The 11,847-nt window shown below is 37.1% G+C and overlaps 1 protein-coding gene across 2 annotated transcripts in view; it reads left to right on the forward strand.

Moving 5' to 3' along the window:
- The window catches only part of vps50 (VPS50 subunit of EARP/GARPII complex), a 141,897-nt gene extending 130,297 nt beyond the window's left edge, over positions 1 to 11,600 (forward strand). The window contains exons 27-29 of one of the 2 annotated variants that reach the window (XM_016530397.1): positions 3,896 to 4,017; positions 9,453 to 9,642; positions 10,544 to 11,600. In XM_016530397.1, coding sequence (XP_016385883.1) covers positions 3,896 to 4,017; positions 9,453 to 9,642; positions 10,544 to 10,663 — 432 coding nt within the window. In that variant the 3' untranslated portion in view covers positions 10,664 to 11,600. The remainder of the gene's footprint in view (positions 1 to 3,895; positions 4,018 to 9,452; positions 9,643 to 10,543) is intronic. The other variant, XM_016530398.1, reaches the window with a different exon arrangement.
- Positions 11,601 to 11,847: the final 247 nt, after the last annotated feature.

The following is an 11,847-nucleotide window of genomic DNA, read 5'->3' on the forward strand; positions in this document are numbered from 1 at the left end:
CCGCAGTCCTGCAGAGTTCAGCTCCAACCCTGAAAACAAAACTCACCTGCCTATAGCCTTAGTAATCCTGAAGATATTGATTAGCTTGTTCAGGTGTGTTTGATTAGGGTTGGAGCTGAACTCTGCAGGACTGCGGCTCTCTAGGACCGAACTTGCCTACCCCTGTTTTAGACGAATACAATCAGAGTTATATGAAAAAAATGTCCTGGCTCTTCCAAGCTTTATAATGGCAGTGAATGGTGATCGAGATTTTGAAGACCAAAAAGTGCATCCATCCATCATAAAAAAAGTGCTCAACACAGCTCTTCTGAAGCGAAGGGTTGCAAAATACTTGCACAAAACTCTGAAGATTAAATACGATTTTTTTTCTTAGCTTTTTCTGCTAATTGATTTAAGAGACTGATATTGTGACCATTTCGAACCAATACTGATGACAGCTCAGAAGTGACATTTCAGTTTATATATATAATTTAGCCAACTTTGAGTTATAATATACTATAATCAGTTTGATTTCTGAATGAATTGCAGCGCTGGCACAGCCGATAAATTCTCATTAACTGAAATAAAGTCTTAAGTGCATAGTCATGTGCAGTGGACCTTGTGTTGTTGAACCCATGCCCACTCACACAGCTGCATGTTTAAAGTGAGATAATTCAGGTTAAGTGCTGCTCCTCTGGGTGCTGCTGGGGAGAGACTTGTGGGATTTGAACTCTTGAATGAAAGCCCAGTACAGCTGTCACTGTCCCCTGTCACTGTTGCTATTTCACATGCAGCACATTACGAATGCATGGAAATGTCACGTCTATGTTATAATTTACTGGCCCAATTGTGACTTCCACTGAAGCAAACAAACAAGTTTATGCCCACAACGAGCAGGCTTGATTGATATGTTTACCCTAAGGTTGCTAGTTAGCTTTCTTCATGCAGATTTGTATTCTTCCTCCCAATTTTTTTCCTCTTGCCTAATGACTGTGCCTCATGAATTCCTCTAGATTGAAAGATCACGGTATCAATTATTTGTCAGGATCTGAATTATTTAAACGGTCAGGCTTTGGGAGTCACATGAATTTGAGGGGCAAGTTTAAAAGGGAAAAGTTATCCCATGTCTCAGTTCAGTATGAATGGACTGAGGGTGTCTCATTCCTTTGCATGTCCACATCTCTTCTATAACCTCTGCTCATTAGCCTATATGAATTTTGCATGGAGTTAGGAAGCCATTTGAATGGCTGGCGCATATACCGAGACAAAAAAAGGCTCCGAGAGCAGATGGGGTTTCACAATTGAATTATCTCTTTGGCTTATTTGCTGAGGAAGCTCGATGAATCCCGAAATATGCATAATCATGTGGATTTACATAAGTTCCTGATCCGAGCTGCAAAGTTTTAGCGGGGAATGTCATAGAGCTTGGCTGCTAATGAAGAAATGAGGCTCACCTTTGTGTGCCCGCTAAGCTGAGTGAAGCCACTGTGGCCGTTTCTCCTGGTGCCATCATTGTAACCCTGTGCCAAGTCTGTTTGTTGAAGCCAATTTGTCTGGGTTTGCCAAGTTGACTGAATTAAGTATGTAACTGTGGAAATACTGCAGTGACTCACACTGACACTTGCTCTATTTAAAATTACCAAGAAAATGGCGTCCAGGTGCCTAGGCCCATAAAAGACGTTTGCCTATATATGTATTAGTAAATGTCACAATTAGTTGCCTGCATTATAGAGCAGGAATGCACTGTTATTAGTTTCTAACTGCCATGTACTGGGTGAACCGGTTCTTATTTCTATAGGTTAAAGTAAGCTGTTCATTTTTTTACAAAAATGAAAATTCTGTCATTTAAATGCTGTTCTCAACCTTTATGATTTCTGTGGAACACAAAAGAGGACATTTTAAATAATTTTTCAGCTGTTTTTGTCCAAACAATTCAAGTCAGTCTTTACCAAACAACACTGGACCCCTTTGACTTTTGTTGTATGGGGGGAAAAATAAATGTATATATTAAAGTATCTTCTTTTTCTTAAAGGGATAGTTCACCCAAAAATGAAAATTACCCCATGATTTACTCACCCTCAAGCCATCCTAGATTTATATGACTTTGTTCTTTTAGACCAGGGGTAGGCAAGTTCGGTCCTAGAGAGCCGCAGTCCTGCAAAACTTGTTAGAAATCAAAAACCTTTCCGTTTGCATTGCTTTAATGCTTATCAACATGACTGAGAGCAGATAATCTGATCTATGTTTGCTGTGATTAGTTTCTTGGTATGAATTCTTACGCTGTCTCTTGCAGGAACTATAAATTATAATTAGATACTGAGAAACAGTAATCTTGACACCAGCACTTTTGTGTTCTTCTTAAAACCATATTTCTAAGCTGTAAAATAAACTCGATATTTTAAAAATTAATTCAGAAGATTAAAGGTAGCAAAATAACCCAGACAACTTGCACATCAGTTTTAGTGCTCTTGGCTTTGTATCAACATTCAAGGTGCGAGCCCACAGTACATGTAGTCCTTGGCTCTCAAATGAGCCATATGTCATTGCGTTAAGAAAGTTATGGGTGGGTTTTCCTGTCACAAGTGAAAGAGAAATGGGCTCGAGCACAGCTGAATCAACACCTCCGTGAGCCGCCGGCTTATACAGTGCAGGTTTTTGTACGTGGCACGGCTTTATCGAGACATCTGCACTGCAGAGACTGTTTCTTTGTATAGCCTGGATCCTGTAGGTTTGACAACCTGGTCCGACAATATGGCTTCAGTGAACATTTATAGACTGCTGTTTCCGCTTCTCTGATTCTGTGATTAATTTACACCTTTGTTGGGATTTCTGGACTTGTACGGCATGCTTAAACAAAAGCGCTTCTAGCCCGTTCATGACCTCTCATCCAGATGGTTCCAACACCACCCAATAAGAACGCTGTGGTTAAGGTGAACGGTTAACAGCAAGCACTGCACACAAGGGAGGACGTAACATTAAATGTGACCCTGGACCACAAAACCAGTCATAAGGGTCAATTTTTTGAAACTGAGATTTATACATCATCTGAAAGCTGAATAAGCTTTCCATTGATGTATGGTTTGTTAGGATAGGACCATATTTGGCCGAGATACAACTATTTGATTATCTGGAATCTGAGGGTGCAAAAAAATCTATATACTGAGAAAATCCCCTTTAAAGTTGTCCAAATGAAGTTCTTAGCAATGCATATTACTAATCAAAAATCAAGTTTTGATATATTTACGGTAGGAAATTTACAAAATATCTTCATGGAACATGATCTTTACTTAATATTCTAATGATTTTTGGCATAAAAGAAAAATCGATAACTTTGACCCATACAATGTTTTTTTTTGGCTATTGCTGCAAATATACCTCAGCGACTTAAGACTGGTTTTGTGGTCCAGGATCACAAATGGTTATGGGTCAGTGACAACTAAGAGTGTCCCCGATAACGCAATCTTTTAGTAATCTAGGTTAAAACACACATGCAAAGTTCTTAGAAATGTACTGTTTGTGATCATGTGGGTTTCATGTAGTTTTGAAAAACTTTCACGACATTTTCAAGAAATGTTTCAATTCAATATCCTGTGAATGTGGCCAAGTAAAAAGTGATCTATTTTCCTTGTTGAGTATACTAATCATTGTTTTAAAAAAAGTATTTTCCAGAAATATTGTTAATTATTTATTCATAAATATGTTTTTGAGGCTTTATATTCAATGTGGTGTGAGTTTTATAACCCTGACATTTTTTACTCAAAAATGTTTTAGAAGAGGTGCATTCAAGTCATTCTATGTATGAATTCCTTTTGTAATGATTTTATTTATTATTTTTCTTTTTTTAATTAATGAATAGATCCAAACAAAACATGAGCGGCATGACATTGACCCACATATCACCATCTGTTTTCTGCAGGAGTTTGAGAAGTTTAACCAGAGACTGGGAGATGTGTCGAAAATAGTTCGGATTCCTCTGCCTGTGTCCAATGTCTTATGGGAGCACTGCATCCGTCTGGCCAACAGGACATTAGTGGAGGGGTAAGTGGGCTACCAAGCTGAACCAAATGGGTGTGGATGTCTATAAGACCACCTGCTCTTAGATAAATCTCCTACCACAGAGTGTTTTTATTGGAGTACTGGCCATCACAAACCACTCAGCCCTTTCCCAAACAAAGAAAATAGCTTGCAGGAGCAGTTGGATCACATACAGGTCCACTGAGTTCAGCAATGGCCAAAGAACCTCCTATTACTGTGGCAATACCACTTCACTTTGGTAGTATTGATGGAACTAGGTTTTATAGTGCTTTCTAGTTTATTTTATAAATCCTCTAATGATTTAAACCCATTTATCCAGTAAATTTACCTTTAGCCATTTATTTCTCCACTTACAGTTCTCATTTACAAAAAGTATTTACCTCTCAGCTTCTCTTCAAGGATTTGCCTATATTGTCAAATATTATATATACTTTATTAAATATTAGATATTACTTTGCCAAATTGTTGTCGCAGAGTTTCAGTTCCTCTTATTGAAAAGCAACCACAGAATATGGCGTTGTCACCATCTTGCTTGGTATTTTTGGTATTGCGCTGTATTTGGTGTGCCCCAAACAGCACTTCACTTTCAGGCCAAAGAGCTCAAGTTTAGTCTCTTCAGACCACAAAATATTCTTCCAATAGATTTCATGTTTTGTCACATGGCTTCTAGCAAATTCCAGGCTGACTTCATGTTGGCTTGTCTCAAAAGTGACTTTCTTCTGGCTGATCTCCCAAAGAGGCATAAGACGTCAAATGCTTGCTGCTGTCTAGACAGTTTTCCCCCTTTCATTCAAACAGTTCTGGAATTCCATGTAGTCCATCTGGCATCTTGGTCATTTTTCTTACAAATGCCCTGTTTGTCCAGTTGCTCGGTTTTGTAAGATGGACTGACCTTAGAAGTGTTTGGGTTGCGCCACGCTCTTTCCGTTTTACTTTAATCGATGTAGAAGGTTAAAAGCTTTGCCAGTCTTTTTAGAACCATCTACTTTCCTCCTAACAACTTCTTGAAGTTCCTCAGGCAGATCTCAATTGATTAAATCTTCTCACAAAGTCAGTTATATTTATGCTACAAGAAAGCACAAGTGAACACTAGTGGATTTGACATGAGTACTGTATGAATCTGCTACGCTGATCATTGGATAATTGAATGTCTTACCCAGTATAATTCAAATGTATTTAACAGAAAGGATGAGTACAGTAAAAATAGTAATATTGTGAAATATTATTACAACTTTAAATAACTGTTTTCAATTTTAATATATTTTAAAATGACATTTATTCCTGTGATGGCAAAGCTGAATTTTCAGTAGCCATCAGTATCACTTAATCCTTCAGAAATCATTTTAATATGCTATTTTGGTGCTCAAGTAATGTTTCTTTTTATTTTCAGTGTTGAAAACCGTTATAGTATTTGTGACGAGAGGGGCGGGGCCGAGAGCCGTGGGAACGGAGCGAGGCCGGTGGAGTAAATGCTATTGCTTGATGTTTTTGTGTAAACCATGGTACTTTTTTTCAGAATTCTTTAATAAATTATATATTTTCTACAATTTTCTTGTTCAACTTCCTTCAATAGTATATTCACTTTTAAAGCAAATATCTGACAAAAGGCAAATGCACTCATAGCCAGATGCTTTTAAGCCACAGCTACAGTATATGCATTAAAACAGCAAATCTGAATGAAAGGTTTAGTTTCTACTGTTTTTTTATTCCTCTGCTTAAATTTGTGGATTGTTTTTGAGCAAGAAGAGCTTTTGGCTTTTTCAATTGTGACTTGGCTGGCAGTGATTGTTTTGAGGGATGCAAACCCTTTATCACTGGGGACTCGTGGGTGTCCGAAATCTTGTGCTACGTGTTGATGATATTTGATTTAAGACAAGAAACACTGAGATTTTCAGCTGCCTCATCGATTTGGTTTGCAACAACTCTCGTCATTGTATTTATGTGTAGTGCTTTTCCCCATTTTTACCTTTTTCCTGAGGCATGCTCCTACTGTAGATATTGTAAACATGCATTAGTTCTGTGAGGATTCATCAAATGTCAGTAATGACTTTGTGCCATGAGCAGAATGCCTTTGTTGCTCTCAAATAGCTGAATATATAAATCCATCAATGTTGTTTAATTTCTTCGTATTTATTTTTCCTTCTTGTTTCCTCTTCTTGCACCCATCTGCTTGTCACCCATCTGCTTGTCATTAGTTGAGAGCCGGATTATTGTAAATGAACGTCAGGGAAGTTTGCGTGGCACGGTGCGACAAGCAATTTAGAAGCCATGTCTTCTCCAAAGAGCTGGTTGTCAACCTGTCTTCCATCACTCATTCCTTACCCCAGTATATTATCTTCAGTGTGCTGGCAATCTTGAAGCTCACAGACCTGCAGAGAAGCTCTTATACTCGTCACCCCCTCAACATAATGGAGATTTGCTGGGAGCACATTTGACATGACTTTACAGGCACCTCTTGACTTCAGAGAGGTTCTTCATAGTAAAGCTTCACTGTAGACATCTGGATTTAGTCACATGTGAGAATAAAACGTATCAGAATAATGCATTTCTCTAGCCATGTAATCCATTGATTATTCATTTCTATAGCTCGGGAGTGCATAAAGAAGTAATCACACACTGTCCAGAGATGAACAGGCTTTTTTTAAACAACTGAAAAAGCCCACGATAGAGTGCGTAACAACAGCACAGATGGACTGATGTGGAATGACCATGTGTTCCCAGAATATCTAAGAAACTCTAAAAAATCTTCTACAAACTCATCACTCCTGTATTGTTCAGTCCCATCTGGGCTGCCACTGGCCAAATGTGTGCTTTGGTTAAAATCACCATTTGGTTTGTTCCTTAACAGTTGGTCCTCTATTAAGTCTGCATACTCCATTTGTACAAAGTGCCACACATTCAGACTCAAACACCCCGAGGACTTTAAGCTATTTACCCAGGAGCTGGTCATTGTTGCTGGATAAGCAGGGGAAGTGAGCATGCACAATTTAAAATCATAGGTAGATAATCAGTATGGTAATGATTTATTTTGTCAATTAATTAATCAGATATTAGGGTAAGGTTTAGGGTTTCAGTAACATCAGCTTGTCATAATCCTCTGATTTCAGATGTAGCTTAGGTCTAGGACTGTGATTGTTTAAAAGGATGTTTTTTGCCAAGACAGAAAATATAGTTGATAAGAGCATGGCCCAGCATAGATTGGCAAGCACCTCCTGGCAGGATTCAGCTGTACACCTGCATCATAAGGTCAAGGGCCACTTGTTTGAAAATGGCAGAGCGCAATCTTTGATGGCAGGTTGTTTGAAAGAGGTGTTAAAGAGGCTGTCTGAGTGTAGCTGGAGCAGTCTGTATCTGCTATCTTCACTGCTTTTTCTGCCTGTGCAGTTTTGCTCAAAACTGAACAGTGATTGTAATTGCAGGGAGTTAACGCTCTCTGTATTCATCACATGTTCAGGTAGACAGCATCCACAGCATTTTGTAAGCTGAGAAAATTACTGTCGTCCTATAGCTGATTAAATGCTGGGATAATTCCCGAAACATTAATAATAATCATGAAATGCCAAAAAAAGTCAGGTGTGAACAAATGTGTTTTACTTGTTTAATGTTTTGCAACTATTTTATAAAATAAATCAGTAAATTAATTTTAAAATTACAGTCTATGATTTAATTCGCTGTGGTATGGTGTATTAAAATAGTGTGTTAAAAGTATGATCTTTTGGTATTTGAATCTGAGACCTTTTTTCTCTCCCACAATGTTTATCATCACTCTACCAGCAAGCAATGATGCCATTAAAATGTTTTTTTTTTTTTTAGTTTCCTGTTTATAGTGTAGTGTCATTTATTGCATTTTTTTTCACTTTTTTTTTTTTTACTTCATTTTATCTTTGATTTTACATTTTTATTTTTTACCCGTTTTATTTTTACATTTATTTATCATTATTATCATACACACATACTACCATTCCAAATATTGGAGTTAGTACATTTTCACACATTAAAATGATCAAAAGTGACCGTAAAACATTTATAACATTACAAATCAAATTAAAAAAAAAAAAAAGTTCTTTTGAACATTCTCTTCATCAAAAACACTTTTTTCAAAATACATCAAAAGCACTTTTTTCTTCAAAATTGATAAGTAGAAAGAAAGAATAAGAATCTTGAGCACTAAATAACCAAATTTCTGAAGGATCATGTGACACTGATATCTGATAAAACTAATGGCTGCTGAAAATTCAGCTTTGCCATTACAGGAATAAATTATTTTCAATATTATTTCAAAATATTACTGTTTTTAAACAAATAAATTCTCAAGAAACTCCAAATACTTGAACAGTAGCATGTATATCCATAACTAAAAACATTTAACTTTTAAAGTACCATTACATGTAATTAAGGTGAAGAGACAAATTTCTAAAAATCTTACATCTAAATGGCCCCTTAGCTAATTCATCCTAGCACCAACTCTAATTATACCCATTTCAGCCGCTCTTTTTCAAGTAGTCTCTACCAGTGCAGCGCCGAGTTGCATTCCAAATCATTGCCATCAAGCAGAACGTGACAAGAAGGAAAGAAGGAGGCAGGGAAACAGAGGGATATATTGGCAGACTGGATATACTCAATAGGCCCAGCAACATCTTTCCCCTCACAGAAAGTAATTACACCACTGTCAGCCAAAAAGTAAACAGGGGTGTCAACAGCACTGAACTCTGCGTGGATGCTTGTTTGCCTTGGATGCAGCTACACTGTAAATCAATGCTTTGGTTGTGTTGGATGCTTAGGGCTCAGGACTGCAAACCGAGACCCACAAGCTGTACAAATCAAAAGGTGTCAAACTGAGCAAATGGCAAATTTGACCAAAAATGGCCCTCAGCATTTGGTGTCTCTTTACAGTCAAAAGTTGTCTTTTGGCTTAAATGACATATCCCACGGTCTGTCTCAATTATTATTATTTAAGCTGAAAACCAGATATGTGGAGCATCTATGCCGATTTATTATTTTATGAGTATGCACCCCTATATTTGAAAATTTTTATCACGTCTTTACATTCAGAAGGGGACCTAGAAACAAAAATAATGATCTCAGCTATCGTAAATCTTGTTATATGGCCCTGGAAGATAAGAAGACTTGATTCTGATTTGTCAATCACTGCATTGTTGCTCTATTTATTGATGTATTCTTATTGACATTCCATTGACATTATGGTGGCCTAGCGGTTAGCTAGGTTCCAGGTTCGATCAGTGGTAGGGCATAAGGTTACATGTAACCCGTAGAGTTACAAGCACCATCGTGCTCGCGAGCAAGACACTTAACCTGAGGTTACTGTAGGGAACTGTCTCTAAAATTAATGTAGCATAAACTGTCAACAGTTAATGAATGCCCTTTATCTGTTTGACGCACACTCACCTCTGCTCTCCTTCTCTCCTGCTGTCTGCCAGCTATGCAAATGTGAAGAAATGCAGTAATGAAGGACGTGCGCTGATGCAGCTGGACTTCCAGCAGTTCCTGATGAAGCTGGAGAAGCTCACCGACCTCAGACCAATTCCAGACAAGGAGTTCGTAGAGACCTACATCAAGGCATACTACCTTACTGAGAATGACATGGAGCAGTTCATCAAGAACCACAGGGTAAGATGGGTTACACCTGACAACACAACGTAGGCAGGTTGTTAAAAGGTGCTAAATAGGTTTTATAGATTGCTAAATGCTTTGAAATGGCGAATTCCTACAATCAAAACAATTAAAGTCAAGTAAAAACACACCAAATCAATTGCAATCAAGACTAAATGAACTCAAAAATATTAAATATTGTTATACAGTATATAGAGAGAGAGATAATTATCTTAAATTGTAAAATTTAAATATTAATTATTATAAAAAGTAAATGCAGGTAAAATACTACAAATTTTATAAAACTATTAACTCAAAAATATTAAAAGGTCAATGACAAATAATGAGGACATGTACCATTTTACCTGTATTCATTCTATTTAATATTTAAATATTTATATTTAATAAATGTTTATATTTAAAATGTGACATTCATTTTATTTTATAAAAATATATGCACCAATACATAATAACAAACTATATGTGTCTCCCTATATATTTTACTATGTGAGAAGTTTGTAGTGATAATACAAAAATAATAATAGTTTTGAATTGATTCATTAAAGCATATTCACATTTGATCTTATTCACAGAAAGGAATCAAACTTACCAAATCTGGCAACGTTTGTTTCTGAAATTTAAATCAGAGATCTTTTTAAAACATCCCTGTATTAAAACTTTAGTTCTTGCAAATGACTATCTCAAAGCTAATCTAATTTAATATCACCATCAAAACCGTTGTGAAAATGTTTTTTATATATCATGCGGCACTAATTGATTCCTATTTAAATGTTAAGAAAAAGCCCTCTGATGCTGCTTAGTAAAGCATGTCATTCAAGGCAGGCTTTAAGTCCTCATTAAAATGATGTAAGGCATCTCTAGTAGAGATTTATCACGAGTTTGTTTTGTGTTTGACCAGGAGTACTCTATGAAGCAGCTGACTAACCTGGTCAACGTCTGCCTCGGGTCCCACATCAACAAGAAAGCACGACAGAAACTCCTCGCAGCTATTGATGACATTGACCGGCCGAAAAGATAAATAAATGTCACCAAACTCCACAGAAAACACACACACACACACCTTCACTGTTACTTGTCCAGTATCTATTATCATGCACGACCTGCATTTTTTAAACCATGTAAACGTTTGAGGTTTCTGTTTACATTTTATTACGAATGTAAGCAGGACGTGCTCTGACTACGTTTGAAGCGGTCATTTGAATGGATAATGGATAATGAAGGTGTTATTAGTATCACTTGAATCACAACACAAATGAATGACTCATGCTCTATCATAAACGTAGCTGTGGCTAAGCAACCATGTTCTTCTGCCATATTTCCCTTTTTGAGGAATTTGTGCTGGATCTGCATTTTTAAAATGATACCAAGATTCCCTCTAACACACTGAGACTCCATCTCTGACACTTTACACAAAAAGCATGTGCGTTCCTTGTCTGGTTTTGAAAGGTCACTGTCATTTCGCTAGCTGTGCGTCACTGATCTCGCCCTGTTACAGATTCCAGAGACGTATTGTAGTGTTGTTGTCATTTGTCATGAAACACATTTGTGCAGGAATGTGATTACTTATATGTTAATAGTAATAATAGAGCAAGACTCTAAAAAAAGACCTGAAACCTTCCTGTTAGAAAGTGATAAAACTATTTATTTCAGAAACCGTACGTCTGAAATGCAGAGAAACTGTATTTCTCCCGCTGAAATGTGTTGCTTTGTTTGTGGTTACTAAATTGTGTAATACTATTCAGCTGTACCAAGTTGAAGGCAAGGTCGTACAATAAATACGCTAACATTTTTGTCATGCGAATGATATTTTATAATTAGTTTCATCCTTTTTTCCTTTTTTGTGGTATGAAAACCTATCACAATACGCCAATGTATTCAGTCCACTAGTCGACATTTGAATACATTTTGATGTTCAAGTGTGCTGAATCCTCGCATTAAAAAAACATATTGGCTGAACGCAAGCTGTGTGCTCAGTGAAATTGAAACATGAAGTCGCTGATCTGAATCCCTGAACATGCCTCTGTTTCCCGCTCTAGTCTAGCTGTTAGAAGTTAGCGTAGGACTGGACTCTCCCTCCGGACTTCTCGTAACGCAGTCAGCAGAAGAAAAACTCGCCGCCATTTATAGAACCTGCTCGGATATTTTTAGAGCAGCTTTGCTGTTTTGTTTGTTTTTTAATCCGAGTACACCACATGCTCCACT

This window comes from Sinocyclocheilus rhinocerous, unplaced genomic scaffold, assembly GCF_001515625.1.
Source record: "Sinocyclocheilus rhinocerous isolate Xijiao unplaced genomic scaffold, SAMN03320098_v1.1 scaffold781, whole genome shotgun sequence".
Lineage (NCBI taxonomy): Eukaryota > Metazoa > Chordata > Actinopteri > Cypriniformes > Cyprinidae > Sinocyclocheilus > Sinocyclocheilus rhinocerous.